At 37.9% G+C, this 16,636-nt stretch overlaps 1 protein-coding gene across 3 annotated transcripts in view; it reads left to right on the plus strand.

The window, feature by feature from the left end:
* The first annotated feature begins 12,811 nt into the window (after positions 1–12,811).
* The window catches only part of LOC149235563 (uncharacterized), a 95,941-nt gene continuing 92,116 nt past the window's right edge, over positions 12,812–16,636 (plus strand). For all 3 annotated transcript variants that reach the window (XM_089372145.1, XM_089372147.1, XM_089372146.1), the window contains exon 1: positions 12,812–13,066. In XM_089372145.1, the coding sequence (XP_089228271.1) occupies positions 12,882–13,066 (185 nt within the window). In that variant the 5' untranslated portion in view covers positions 12,812–12,881. The remainder of the gene's footprint in view (positions 13,067–16,636) is intronic.

Here is a 16,636-nt window from a genome sequence, read left to right on the forward strand (position 1 = left end):
AAGACCCATAGCAAGAAGCAACAAAAGTGGTTTGACATTGCCATATCATCAAGCAGTCCATGTCAACAATGTCATGTCAGTCATGTCATGAGTTGTCATATGCCACATCATTATTGTGGATCATGTAATTTCTTATTAGAAAATGTATTGTAAAGTGGAAGTCCAAAGGACATGTACAAAAGATGAAGAGTCATGTAAAGTAAAAAATTCATTGGAAGTCAAACAGTCATTAGGGTAGTCAAAGAGTCACAAGGGAGGTGAAGCATCACCCCATTGGTTATATATACACACTCATTGTATGAACAAAGGACTTTTCACCCTGGCTCCTCCTGCAAGGCATTAGAGAGACAAGCTAGTTCTTTTGGGGAGCAAGGAGTGGCTCCAATGCTCCACTATTGGAGCTAATGGTGTTAATTGTATACATGTGACTTGGAACTTTTACTTAATATCAGAAGCATCATGGCCAACATGTTCTTAATGCATGGATTATAAATATTAGTAAGACTATTTTGTGGATGTTTGTAATTCATTTTTGCTTTCATCTGTGCTAAAGTAGTTGAACTAATTCGGTTATTTTAGTACTTATCATATTAAAAATGTGTTGTAATGGTTACTATTGTTGTCACATCCTTGTGGACTATTCCGTTGGATATTTGACAATTTTTTTTTTGTTGATTGGTTGTAATGGTTGTCGCATCTTTGTGGTCTATTCCGCTGAATGTTAGACAAATCCTTCTTGGTTACATGTGTCTCTATAGGGTAGTACTATTACCTCTCCCTTAGAGGTTCACTTTCTTTTCTATCTCCACGGTAGAAGAACCTTGACACACTTACAACTGAACACTCACCAAGCACACTCACTTTCTTTTTGAAGGAACATTTGCATTCCTCTCACTCACTAACAGTTAGAGCCATGGAAAATATTTAAGAAACTAGAAATTGAGCCATATTCTGGATGGGGATCCTATCCCAAATAGTGTGAGGCCTAATTGGACCACATATCGGGGAGACCCTTTGAATGTTGGTGGGTCCAACACCGTCAACATTTCTAGTGCTAGGAGGGAAGCCATATTTTTATAGCTGATAACCTCACCCACCCAAATCCTACTTATTTCCGTCAAGGCAATAATATTCTAAGCACATCCCATGCTCATATTCCTGAATTTGGTGATTCTTCTCAACCCGGTCTCAGACAGACTTATGAAATCTCTTACGACTAGATCTGGGCCATCCACCCTATCACCCGTAAGTTTGCAAGAGCTATTGGATTGATACCCAAAGTACATAATCTTCCGTATTTTCCAAAGAAGAACGTGACCAACCTTACTGGGATAGTGGTTTAAACAATTGAAGATTTGGTTCTCTTCACCCTTGAACAGTTGGCAGACACTGCAGAAAATGTAGATAAACCAGAGCAACTTCCATCCTTTAACAGTGGTGACGACGACAACGTTGTACTCTCAAACGATACTTTCTGTGGGTTAGGCAGAGAAGAAGAAGAAGAAGATCCATCAAATTCTGACGAAGAGAAGGAGAACAATGACGAATACATGGTGGACCAAGATCTGGATTGGATGACTCAGGTCCCAGTTGCACTGTCGAATGTGTTACACAAGATGTTGAGGCACCTGGAGAAACTGTTAACAAAGTATGACACTGACAAAGTAGTGAAGGCGGAGGACCACCTAGACAACTTTTACCTGCATCTAGAAATGCTTGAGGTACATTACAATGATGTTGCATGTAGACTTTTTCCATGTACCTTAGATGGAAGAGCAGCTATATGGTATCACAACCTTCCTCTGAACTCAATCCGAAATTTGAGGAGTTTTAAAAAACTATTTCTTGAGAAGTTTTTTGATGATAAAACCCCCGCCATACTTTTAAGAGAGATGTGCAGTCTTAAGATGGAGAAGAAAGAGAAAGTGAAAGTTTTAATCAGAGATTTAATTGTATATTGAATAGATTTCCCACAGACACAAAACCTCATGACTCCATCACTATTAATTATTATAAATTTTCCTTACCAACAAGCATTGTGTAGTTCATTAGAAGAACTGAGAAGCCAACAATAAATGAAAATTACGAAGAAGTGATCACAATTGAAAAGGAATTGTGCGTGATTGGAGTCATCACAGATGACAAAACAACAAAGGAATCCAAAGACACGGGTAAAAGGTCTCAGGCCTCCATAAGTAAGGTCAAGGAGAAAGAAGCAATCGATCTTGAAATCTTGACCCGCACCATCAAGTATATGTCCAATGAATTCCCAAAGTTAAAACAAAGGTCAAGCAAGACCACCGTGAGAAATAAGCCTTTGAAATTCAGCTTTCTGAGAAGATTTGCCAACTCTGGCAGTAGCAACAACCAGCTAACCAAGTCTGCATAGAGCTTGAATGTTGTGTTGAATGTTGAGAGTATGGGCATGGACCAATATTGTACTTTTCATCAAGAGTTTCATTCAGAAAAAACATGCCCGCAATGGAACCACAACATGAAAGCTGTTGCTGCACATTTTATTGATATAGTACTTTCATATGACTAGACTAAGCTAATGGAAGAGAAGGAATAGAATGTTGCTGCCAAAGAAACTGTGAATGTCAGACATGCAGTGAATACACTCAGTTGTGTTTTTCCAGCTAAGAAGAAGAGCGTTGAAGAACAACCACTGAGTAAAGCCCCAACTCAATAGCAGAATGCTCGATACAACTTGATAAGCCAAGGGCCAGCCTACGCACAAGAGTTGACAAAGTATAAATTGAAAGAGTATTTGTTGAGGAAGATCACATCACCCATCAACTCATCCTAGAACACTTAGATAAAGTTTGGCAATGCTGCTACAACGAAAAGTACTTCCGTGAATAACAAAAGTAAGCCCATCATTCTGGAAGTAGCAAATAAAGCACCTCCGCCAGACACTTCAACAATGTCTCCTACCCTGGATTACAACATAGTTGAAGATATGAAGAAAGCTCGCCCGAATATCTCACTCTTTGAATTGAAAAAGATCGTGAGCTAGCGGAATTGCTTGTTCGCGCACTCGAATAATCCACTTCAGATAATGATGCTTCTTCGTAGAAGGGATTTGGTAAGTCCTTTGGTTCCTTGGAATTTGTACTTAACACTTTAACATTAGATGCTAATACACTCTTCCCTCCATTTTTGTTAACGTTTGAAATTTTCAATTATAATGTGCAAATTTTCTTAGTCGATTCTAGTGCATTTTAAACATAATTCCTTTATCTGTAGCAAAGAAAATCAATGCAAAATGGGATAAAATAGATGCACAGATCATTCAGCTGGATAAGACTCTTTTCCACACTATTAGGGAACTCATAAATGTGATTATACGCTTATCATCCGACCAATGAGTTCACCAATGTATAAATATAGTAATTATGGACATTCCAGAAGCATACGGTGTATTGTTGAGTAGAGATTGGTCCAACAAATTACAATGGTATTTTTCTATGGACTGGTCGCATTGATGGCTTCCGTACAAGGGCAGAAACATTCAAATCCAGGTTAACTCAGTGTCTTACATGAAAGATACTATCACTCCCTTCGAAGGTAAAAATGAGCCAATTGCCTTTGCAAATATTATCTTTGGAAATTTCTTATTAAAAAATGATATGGGGTGTTATCTTGCTCAGCCATCCCCAGTCCCACCTGACACATAATTTCAACTCCTTCCTAGTTCAACTAGCGAAAATATGGATTTGTACAGTAAGTAGTAATAGTAGTAGTAGTACTAGTGCAGTACATAGTCATTGTACATATGATGATTGGACATTGTATTTTGATGGTTCGAAGACACAGGAGGGATCTAGAGATGGTTGTGTTTTAATAAACCCGTGACAGAGAAAACATCTAATCTCCAACTTCTTGGAATTCGAGTGCACGAACAACACCGCGAAATATGAAGAACTCATCTTGGGCTTACAAAGGGCCCTTGACCTCAATGTTAGAATTATCAAAGCAATAGGTGACTTAGAAATTGTCATATGATAGGTACGTGATACTATACATTGTGTGTCACCTCATCTAAAGGGTTATCAACAAGAGGTATGGCATTTTATTTCTCATTTCCAAGCTTTCAATATCGTTTCTTTTCCTAGGATGCTTAACGTGATTGCGGATGCATTAGAAAACGTTGCTGATATATTATCATCGCTTAGGGACAATTTTTCAGTAGAAATCCTTTATAAGCCTCCTTTCCCTGACAATATTACTAATTTACGCTTTTTCAATGATGACCAATAGATACTACACTTTATGGAGAACGTTGATGTATTCAAGGATGCAACTATCAATGAAGATGAGCATGAGAGAGCATTGCAAGGTGCAGCTCATGCAAAAAAGGGAACCACATGTCAAAAGGCGTGGTATCATTGTAAACATTGTATGACTTGTAAAGCTGCTTCAGGGGGCCAGCTAACGCAACAACCCATAGTTCAACGTTGTCGCACAAACAAATAAATCTTGGAACAGGAAAAGATATGAAGTTTGTTAATCTTAGTACTTGTTGCACACCACAGGAGAGGCAAGCTTGTTAGAAAATTATATATTACGGAGCAATGGAACACATAAAATATTGCAGAAATATAAACACAGAAAACGCACAAAACAAGAGAGACACAGATATACGTGGTTCACCCAGTTTGGGCTACGTCCACCCCGAACAGCCAGTCCTTCCTTTTTATTATCCAGCAAAATGAAGAGACACAACCTACAGCAAATCCGCTGTAATATCCTCTGTTTTCTCTCACAGTCTCACCTCTCTATTTCTCGCTCATAGAATACACATCTATATCACAGCCTCAAATACAATACCCTCATACAAAGAGAGGGGTTGCCTTCTAGGGCAAAAAACCCTAAACTAAACATAAGTTCTACCGTCAGATCATCCGCCTAATGAACGGCCCAGATTGACTAGAAATTACTATACTTTTACAAGGCAATTTTACAGCTGTTTTTAGCTTTGGGGGCGCTGCCACCGAAACCCCCCGCCAGGGGGGGCTCCCAAAGGTCGCAGCCGCCCCCCCCTGGACCCCCCCTGCAGCGAATATTTTACGGGCGGCGTTGCCGCCCCCATTTTGAACTGGGGTCCTATGTGGCGATACCTTTGAATATAGAAGATAATCAGGCTCCACACCCAACAAAGCTTTCATCTGCTTATGGCAAGCAATACCGAGATGTTTTCGTGTGGACGTATCATGAGCTCACAACTTATAGCACGTGAATAATCCAACACATAATTCCAATTAAAGAAGGGGTCAATCCTTTCCAATAGGAAGTTGCGAAAGGTAAATCCGACACTTGAGCCTTTGATTCAGAAGGAGTTAAGGAAATTGTTGGATGCTAAGATCATATATAAAGTGAGAAATTTGACTTGGGTATCAAATCTGGTCCCAGTAAAAAAGAAATCCAAGGAAATCCGCTTGTGTGTTGATTTATGCAACTTAAAATCGCGCCTCAGACAAAGATAACTACCCCATGTCGTCTATGGAGTAGATACTGCAGGAAATATGAGGGTCATAAATGTTTTCTTTGCTAGATGGGTATTCTGGTTACAACCAGGTTTTGGTCTAAGAGCTTGACAAAATTAAGACAACATCCTGCATGAAGTGGGAAACGTTCACATTTAGAAGAATGCCTTTTGGGCTACTGTATGTTGGTGTAACAATCAAACATGCAATGGAAATTACATTTCACAGACTGATCATGCAGGGCATAGTGGTATATATGGACGATGTCACAGTGTTTTTCAAGAGAATATTTGACCACCTACGCAATCTCAAGAAAATTTTCCAGCGATGTCACAAATATGGGATATCCATTAATCCCAAGAAGAGTATTTTTGCATTGTCTGAGGGTAATCTCTTGGGGCATAGTATCGCAGAGATTGGTATTAAGGTAGACCCAGAAAGAGTCAAATATACAATGCAGATTCCCTACCCGGTGAACAAGAAAGTCATGTAGTCCTACATGGGAAACATAAATTTTCTCTGCAAATTCATCTTCGATTATGCTCAGATTGTGAAACCCATATAGGAGATGGTAAGGATGAAATATATAAGGGGGATAAGAGTGAAAAGGACGTGTTTTCTAGTATCAAGCATGCTATTGCAGACTCACCTGCTTTGTACAACCCAAATTTCAACAAAAAAAATTTCTCTACACTTTCGCTTCTGAAACTTCTCTCATGGTTGTGCTTACACAAAAGGATGATCAGAATAATGAGTGGCCAATATATTTCATGAGTTTCGGTCTTCAAGGACCCAAAATCAACTACCCCGCCATCGACAAACAAGCTTATGTAGTTTACAATGCGGTGAAGCACTGCAAGCCCTATCTCTTCAAAAATCATTGTATTATCTTTGTTCTGCACCCAATAATCAGATCATTATTTGTTCAACAAGATTTGGGTGAAAGAAGAGTGAACTGGATGAATGGTTTGTAGGAGTGTGACTTAGAGTTCAAGCCAGTTCACATGATCAAGGGCCATGGTCTATGTCAGCTAGCAATAAATGCAAACGGAGAAGATCCATCTGGGTGGGAGCATGAAATTGAAATGTACAATGTTGAGTGAGCTTCCCCCACTACCATCAGAAACTCTTGGTATGTGTATGTGCACCAATATCTTGAGCATGGCACCTTTCCCTCTCACTTATCCGCAAGGAAAAAGAGGGCACTCAGGTTCAAAGAATTATCTTACTAGTTGGTGCATGGAGTGCTTTTCAAAAAAACACCATAATAGAATTCTGCTCAGGTGCTTGGAATCACACGATTCAGAGAGAGTATTGCATGATATCCACGACGGACCAGCGGGGGGACACTTTGCGGGCGACACAACTACACACAAGGTTATGCAGGCCAGTTTCTATTGGCCCACATTATTTAGAGATGCTCATTCTTAGGCCCGCAAGTGTCCGATCTGTCAAAGGTGTGCCAGCAAAGGAAAGAAGTCATCCACCCCATTGAAGCCTATTGCAGTGGAAGAACCATTTCAACAATGGGGCTTCGATGCGATTGGTGCAATTTTTCCACACTCGTCAAAGCAACACTACTATATCCTTACTGCTACAAATTACTTCACATGGTGGACAAAATCAATTCAACTCAAATAGGTGAATGGTCAGGAAATCGTCAACTTCCTTAAGCATAATATCTTTTCCAAGTTTTGCATTACGACTTCACTTGTTTTTTACAAGCAACGTATTTTTCATCATTAAAATTATATGATTTTGCATTGGAAAATGGAATCGTATTGAAACATCAACTAATTATTATCCACATGAAAATGGTCTTGCTGAGTCTACAAATATGAATCTCATCTGCATTATCAAAAATACCATTTCCTCTGCAAAAAGGAATTGGAACTTTGTTTTGGTGAATGCCTTATGGGCTGACCGAGTCACACCAAAACCCTATCTAAATACGTCTCCTTACTTCCTAGTGTACATAAAAGAAGCCATCCTACCCTCGAACATCTACCTTCCTTCCCTTCAAATTTCACAGGAATCCCAGGGCAAGCCTTGCTTATTGGTTCAATGTAGGATAGGTACCCTTCACAAGCTACAGGAAGAAAGGTAAAAAGCAAAAGAAAAAATTTCACTTCACTAGAGTCATATCAAGAGGTGGTTCGAAAAGAAGTATGCTGGGAAGAATGAATTCAATGTGGGTGAATTAGTCTTGAAGTGGGAAAAATCCCATGAGGAAAAAGGCAGACACACTAAGTTCCAATCCCTGTGGATCAGACCATTCACCATACACGAAAAATATTGGCCAACAAACATATCGTTTGCAATCACTAGACGGGAGGATTGACTCTCTTCCCGTTAATGGCCAAGACTTAAAAATTTTGGCCTGCACCAAATTTCGGAGCCTACCTTGGTATTGTATATTGTCGTTGCAAACATTGAAATCCATTTTATGTGTTTTCTTTAAGTGTTTTGGTCCCTTTTGCAAAAAAGGAAACGTGTCGTCTTTTCGCATGTTAGTAATCACATAATGTATATAAGCTTGTTTTAGTGGCTTTAAGGGGCTATCTTTGTGCAAATGAGTTGATCTAACCATGTAAACATCCGTCGCACTAATTCCTAAAGTTTTAAGCATTGTCGCACAAGTGTCATCATTGTCGTCGCAAAGTGTATCTTTTGAGTGGCACTTGTTGTTAAGTCATCGCAAATGTTGTCGCACTGAGGGAAATGTGTGGTTCATGTGTCATGGATGATCTATGTTGTTGTGTCATCAAGTGTTCTAAGTGTGTGGTCATAGTTAAGTCATGTCACTGATCACATCAGTTTACTGATCCCACACTTAGCCAAATTTCAGAAGTTCCCCAGCAAGTTAGCCTCATCCGACCTTCCTCAACTGTGCATTGCGCAGTTCCAAACCTCAAGTTGCAACCTTGCCCCATGACACTGTGCAATGCGTAGTTCCTGCCTCCCAAAACTGTGCACTACGCAGTTCCAGTGCTCAAGCCTGAACCTTTGCCCCTAGAATTGTGCAATCCATCCCTCCAGCCTGTCCTCAACTGCACATTGCATAGTCTCTGAGCTCAAGTTTAGCCCTTGAGCTCCTGAGCTACACATTTGCGCAATCAGTTGGTCTGCTCTGCCTCCCAAAAATGCATAGTTGGATGAAACAATGCAAAACCCCTTAGCCCGACTCATAGAGCCCCTGAACTGTGCAATTTGCTTGCCCAGTCTAGCCTGAACTGCACATTGCACAGTCTCAAGGCTTAAGATTCACCCCTGACTACCTAAGATGCGAAATTGCACAGTCACTAAGCCTCTCCCTCATCTTGTCACTCGGTTCCAGCTTAGTGAGTGGATCAACATGCACCATCTTAGACTAGGGGTTTATTAGACAGATGCCATATCATCATGAGTGAATTGCAGATGCAGGTACTCTATCACACCATGACATGATGATGGAGAAGGAGATGGAGAAGGGAAACATGCTAAAAGACATCTTTGTAGTTGATTATGCAAGCAAATCAATTAAAAGAAGACAAAGGAACACTAGTTTGCGACCACAACTCAAGACTTGATATCATTGAAGACTCCTAACCTCTAAGCCATAAGGAGGTGGATAAAAGAGCATCCTCAAGAAGATCTATAGCAAGCAACAACAAAAGTGGTTTGACATTGCCATATCATCAAGCAGTCCATGTCAACAATGTCATGTCATGAGTTTTCATATGCCACATCATTATTGTGGATCATGTAATTTCTTATTCGAAAATGTATTGTAAAGTGGAAGTCCAAAGGACATGTACAGAAGATGAAGAGTCATGTAAAGTTGAAAAGTCATAGAAGTCAAACAATCATGAGGGTAGTCGAAGAGTCACAAGTGAAGTGAAGCATCACCATATTGGTTATATATACACTCTCATTGTATGAGCAAAGAACTTTTCACCTTGGCTCCTCTTGCAAGGCATTAGAGAGACAAGCTAGTTCTTTTGGGGAGCAAGGAGTGGCTCCAATGCTCCACTATTGGAGCTAGTGGTGTTCATTGTATACATGTGTCTTGGAAATTTTACTTAATATCATAAGCCTCATGACCATCACGTTCTTCATGCATGGATTATAAATATTTGTAAGACTGTTCTGTGGATGTTTGTAATTCATGTTTTCTTTCATCTGTGCTAAAATAGTTGAACTATTTCGGTTATTTTAGTACTTATCATATTGAGAATGTGTTGTAATGGTTACTATTTCTGTCACATCCTTGTGGATTATTCTGCTAGATATTAGACAAATATTTTTTGTTGATTGGTTGTAATGACTGTTGCATCTTTTTAGACTATTCCGTTGGATGTTAGACGGATCCTTCTTGGTTACGTGTGTCTCTACTAGGGTGGTACTATTAACTCTCTCTTATAGGCTCACTTTCTTTTCTCCCTCCACACTAGAAGAACCTTGAAACACTTACAACCGAATGCTCACCAGACACACTCGCTTTTTGAAGGCACATTTGAATTCCTCTCTCTCCCTAATAGTTATAGCCAAGGTAAATCTTTAAGAAACCAACAACCAAGCCATATTCTGGATGGGGCTCCTATCCCAAATAGTGTGAGGTCTAATTGGAACCACATATCAAGGAGACCCCTTGAATGTTGGTAGGTCTAGCACCGTCAACAAGTACCCTAAGGGGGTGGGAGGGAGCATTACAATTGAGTTTGGAGGTGAAACATACTTTAGGATGGGCACTCCTAGGTCCATTTTTCTCGACTATTTGGAGCCCTTCTCTATGTCTCCTTCCCTTTGTTTATTACATAGCTAGGAGGTCATCATAAAAGTCGTCCTACCTACACCATAAAAAATCTATTTATTGGAAGAGGTGCCTCGTTGAATATCCTTCTACTCATAACCAACAAGATGCATGCTCACATATGCTTGTGTCCTTGTCCCTTTATTTTTGGTGATTGGTGAGCCAAGGTAGTCATTCATTGCTCTCCACCTCTCATCAAGTTCCTAAAGGCAAGCATTAAGTAGGAAACAAGTTGTATGATAATCTTCATTTGCATATAGAGTCCTCATGTCATTATCCACTCCCAAGTGTTGGTTATTATAAATAGTGAGTGATGTTATGGGATGACTATGATATGTTCATATCACCCAATGCAGGATAAAAAAATATAATACTTTATTCTAAAATTAAAAATTATAAATATTGAAACAAAATTAATATATATTTACTATTTATTTATGAATAATTACATTTAAGCTTTAATTTTCATAATAAATGGAATTTTAACCATAATTTTGTGACATATTATTTGACTCAAAAGTATAAATTCTTAAGTTAATATATAAATTTTAAAATTAATTAATCCAAAATATAAAATTAATTAATATAAATTTCTTTGTAAAATAAATAAATATAATATTTTAAATTTTAGGTAAATATTGATTTAGTTTTAAGTAATAAAATTTAAAACTTAGGTTGATATTTATAAAATTTCATATTTTTAATATAATTTATTTTTCACTTATTTTTTTAATCAAGTAAGTGGTGAGCTTACTTAAATTCTGAATGACATCTATATTTTTCCAATATTCACTTTTAAAATTTTAATTTGATTTATCATTTTTTTTTAATATTGATTTAGTTTTAAGGGATAAAATTTAACTTACTTTAATATTTATCCAATTCCATATTTTTAATATAGTTTATTTTCCAAAAAAATAATTATTTTAATCAACTCACTTAAATTATGTATGACATTTATATTTGTCCCCTATTTTAATTTATCTTTTTCTTTTATAAGTTAATTATATTGTCTCTCAAAATCATATTATATAGATACGGTCTTGACAACCGCAATAATCCAGACCTTACTTTGCTATGAAGGAAACCAAAGATTCAAATTAGTCCAAATAAACAACCACTGAAGCAAGTAACTAAGACAACAATTAACGCCACACCACACTACCACTAGCTCCTACATAGTAGCGCTCAAATACTACCTGCACACCCAAATAGCAATTGAAAACATAACCACCATTAAAGCCAGAGGGATGTTCACTTGTCTTTCAAAATGCCCCTCCAAATACATAACCTCGACTGAATTCCCCAGATTACTAAACATCAAGCTGTCCTCCATATAGAACATGTGTAATCTCATGATGCTCGTCGTGAGAATGTCCATCCACCCCATCCGGATTAATTTGATTTATCTAAGTGAATTCAAAATATTTTACATAATTTATATATACAAAATTAAAATATATAATATATGTCCATCTTTAGATTTGGTATTTTTTTTTTATATTCATATGGGAAAGAATATGTCGAAGAAAAGTCTGTATCTTACTACCCAAAAAAAAATTTTAAATTTAAATTTATATGGGAAAAAATATTATTATAAATAATTTTATTAAACATGAAATTAAAAATCAACTTTTCTTTTTGGCGTGTGTATATATATGATTTAAGATTTTCTTCTTCATATTATTCATAAGAGAATGAAGAACACAACACTCTGGGATTATTGCAATCGATTCCAAACTTAGAGGCTAGAGTCGGTGATGGGACTTGCTTTCATATTGCTTGTATCCTCGTACATTAACTCTAGAGGCCGGAGTTGGTGATGAGACTTGTTTTCATATTGTTTGTATCCTTCTACACTACAGGCGTATGGGTTATGCCTCCAGAAATTTGAACATGGGTGGGATTATTGCAAATTGATTCCAAACACCAAAACTCCAGAGGCTGGAGTTGGTGACGGGACTTGCTTTCATATTACTTGTATCCTCCTACACTATGGGCGTATGGGTGACGCCTCCAAAGATTTGAACTCGGTGGGACTATTGCAAATCAATTCCAAACACCAAAACTCCAGAGGCTGAGTTGGTGATGGGACTTGCTTTCATATTGCTTGTATCCTCCTACACTACGGGCATATGGGTGACGCCTCAAGAGATTTAAACACGGGTGAAATTATTGCAAATCAATTCCAAACACCAAAACTCTAGAGGTTAGAGTGGGTGATGGGACTTGCTTTCATATTGCTTGTATCCTCCTACATCACTGGTGTATGGGTGACACCTCCTGAAATTCGAGTATGAGTGGGACTATTGCAAATCAATTCCAAACACCAAAACTCCAAAGGCCGGAATTAGTGAAAAAAGAATGAAAAAAAAAATATATACTAGATAAATATTACATATACAACTTTCAATAAAACAGTACAAAATCAACATTACACTAGATAAACACTCATCTTTCATTAAACCCTCTAAACCACTTATATAAACACTCATCTTTGAAAATATAAACCAATAAATTTTCTATTATGAACCAAGAACATGCACGGTCACGTAATCTCAAAAGCACAGTAAACTATATCATGAAAGACTATATGTCATATGATATGTAATCCAAAGCTTGTGGCTGTGAATGCAAATATGGAGAGCGGTGGAGGTGTTGTGATAGTGGGAGGAGGTCCCTCAGGGCTGCTGCTCGCCCACCTGCTTTTATCGAATCCTCGGCCTGAGTTTCTGCCAGTACGCATTTTCGAATCGCGGGGCGATCCATCAATTCCAATACCCACGTAAATTCAGCAATCCATCCATTCACATTTCATTTAATTCCTACAAATACCAATTTTAATTCATGATAATGTTGAAATGAAAACAAAGAACCAACTGGCACCATTCAATATCTCATCGTGTAATTGCATTCGGGCATTGAAAGAAACCAACAGTTCTAACAGTTGGGCTGAACTTTTATTTGTGAGGAAAGTCTGTCTTAAAGTGTCAACAACTTTTTCAAGTACACATCTGATGATGGTTTTGACAAAAATACATCACAGATTTGAGTTATAAATATCATACAATGGGTTGCTAACCATAGCTTGTTATCTTTGCCTTGTTCTTCTTGGGAAATGATCCTATTGCTTGCCAGAATTGCCAAACAGGCAAACACCGTTACACGCCTACATCATGGCCAAAAACCTTCATCATCATGGATGCCTGAGATGGGAAACAGAGAAAACATAATGTACTCTGAAAATAATAATCACTGCTCGGAAAGCTATCAATCTCAGAGTTTTTTTGGTATTGAAACCTTCTTGGTATTTGTGAGTAGTTAAATCCATCTGGCCCAATAGGCTGCAACCCATCTAAACCTCACAATTTATACCTTGTGATCTCTATCTCTTGGGCTTTCAGTGAGATTCCCTTGGTTTAATAAAGCTTACAGCATATGGTCCTCCATCCATAGCTTTCATTGGGACAATTCTTACAAAAGAGGCCAAGTCCTTTCTTTAGTATTCTATGTTCGTATTTTGCTTGACTAATCTCTTGTACATTGTACGGAGCTTCATTTCTGGGATAAATCCATCTAATTTTTTCTTTCTTCATCTTCCTGGATTGTGTTGGTCTCGATTTATCACTTTTTAACAGGTGCTAGGTGCTTGGGTTGTGGTTTAGTGGTTGAGAAAGGATGGTGCCATGCCAGCAGCACAGGTTCAAACAACAGTGGGTGTAGATTTCTTGTGTGAGGGAAGGTGTTTGTTCTTCTAGAGTTGGTTTCCCTTCATCGTCAAAAGGCTTTACAAATGTTTCATAGATCAAATTACTCTAAATGAGCGTTAATATGACACTTTATCCTTGTAATAGGACTCACCAAATTTACCCTTTGAAATCTGACTGTTAATCTTCAATACATGTTCATGGACATCATTTCGGCTGAGTTCATTGTTATAGAGTTCACTATTCAACATCAATGGTTAGTGAGTATATTACATTGTTATAGAGCTCACCGTTCAACATCGATGGTTAGTGAGTATATTACAGAATGGATTGGTCAGTTGGTTCATTGATGCAATCGACAGTTCATGAAGTACTGTTCAGAGTCCAGACTTGGCACATGGTTGCATGTCTTTGTTACTCATGGATAGATCATTTGACAGGTCTTGGACATGTTATTCATATATAGATACAATCAAAGGATATATCATAGATGCAGGAGGACAGATGATTCAGTAGAGTATGTGTCCCATACTTTCAGGTTTAGTGCAAGTATGGAAGGTTGAACATCCCCAAAAGTTATGGTCAGGTTGGTTCTTGCAAACTTATATTTTTCAGGATCTGATCATAGGTTTGGACACCGTTTGAGGAGATGTACATCAGGTTTTAGTTTCAGGAAATATGGCAACTTGCTATGTTTAGTAATTTCTATTTTCAGTGGCTGTTATTTTTAGCAGCTTTTAAGAGTGTTCCAATTGACAAAAAAATTACATATTCGAGGACTCGGTTGGGAGATTTTCTTATTGTTCAAGTTTCAACTGATTTCAAGGTGGTCTTTTTTTAGCAGGGTGCTAGACCTTTGAGTACCCAATATAGTGAGTGGCATTAGTATTCGATTTCAGGCCATTTTAAACACTTTCAAGTTTTAGGGACTGGTTGCCATTTGGCATAGTCAAGAGGGTCCTTACGTGTGACCTTGGCTGAGGTGCTTTCCCTAGAGGAGCTTACATTCCTATTTTTAAAGTTTCTTCTTCTTAAAATTAGACTAGCTCATTATACTACTATTGATTCTCACTTATGCCATTATTTAAGGCTTGATTTTAGGGGATTTTCTTCATATGGAATTCGTAAGGTCGATTAAAAAAAGTGCATTAAAAGAAGAAATTAGCCATATATAAGTGTAGCTTCTCTTGTAGGTGGTTACTATGGAAGGAGAGTGATCTCTTGGAGGAGTAGTTTCTTCACACACATGCTATTTTCATTATTAAAAAAAGTAGCACTATTTTTGCAGACTACTATTTTTACTTCCCTTCTATTTACTATCTTCCCGATTTGTATTCTCTCATTCTTCGATATATTGAATAAAGTATGGAGAAGGAATATATAGTTATTCTTTGGGGTTGTTAAGCACAAGAGCTTGTGACCTTTCTTCCCTTTTCTCTATTGCTTATTCTTTCTGGAGATATTGCTTATTCTTTCCTGAGAGAGGGAGGTTGATAGCTAGCATAGAGTACCCGTGATAGTGGAGTTTGCTTTGCTAGATCATGATTGTACCTATTCCATCTAGCAGAGTTAGATTGTATAATGGGAACCTTGTTGTCTAGGCTTGTCAAGGTTTTATTCGTCCTACAACCCTTGGTAATAAATACTTTTACTTGCTTTTCCTTGATTGATGAATAGTGGAACAATACACTCTATTTCCCCATTCATGTAGTACGGGTCTATGTCAATCTTGCATTCTTTTACTTTTGTGGTTTTAGATTTAATGTTGAGGTTATGGAGGGATTCTTCACATGTGTTCAAAGGATGGCGCCATCTCCACAAGAATATGTAGAGATTTCTTCGTTCATAGATCAGACCTCTAGGATGGAGCTTGGCTCATTTGCTTGTGTCTAGGGTTGAGAGATTTGGTCTACGCATGAAGAAGTGCATTAATGGATTTTTCCTAAGACTTCCCTATGAAGCACCCAAATTTGGACATGATATTGGCAAGTGAAATAGAAAAGTTCCAATCACTCATTGTTGAGGTGACAAAGAATGGACCTCTCCTGAACTCTACAAATTCAATTTTTGTGAAAAAATATTCATAAATATTGATATTGAAAAACTCAATCATATCACCCAAATGCAAGGCCTTTCAAAGGGTTATAGAGTCTAGCTAGAAGTAAATTGGCATCTATCAATCCAAGGATCCCTCAACTTCTCCTTGTACGAATGATGTTATATTATCTTCCTCTTCCAACTCAAGAAATACCATGACTTAATATTTTGAAGTGGCCCATACTTTTTGGGGTCCAAAGGGATTTATTTAAATCATTGGATGATAGATGTTTTTCTTCTTCTTTTTATCAGGAGAATTGATAGACTTGTTGCCTGTTACCAAGGAGACCTGGGATTGAGTTAGTTGGATTGCCACTATACACCTGAGCTTAGCGCAACTGCCCACAAGCCTTGCTAGATAGGTAAATTAAGTTTTGAACCTAGGTAGGGCCCCTATATTAGTTTCCAAACACCTCCCGGTGCAGGACATCCATCGTTCGACTTATCACAATGGTCTCATTAGATGATACCTGTTAATCATCTTCAAGAAGACATTGCAAGGGTAGTTCTAGTTTCGGCACATGTTTCGTTAACCTTCTGGGACAACCTGA

The sequence above is a fragment of the Pinus tabuliformis genome, chromosome 8 (assembly GCF_031772625.1).
Source record: "Pinus tabuliformis cultivar Carrire ecotype Pingquan chromosome 8, CPIR1, whole genome shotgun sequence".
In the NCBI taxonomy this organism is placed as follows: Eukaryota; Viridiplantae; Streptophyta; class Pinopsida; order Pinales; family Pinaceae; genus Pinus; species Pinus tabuliformis.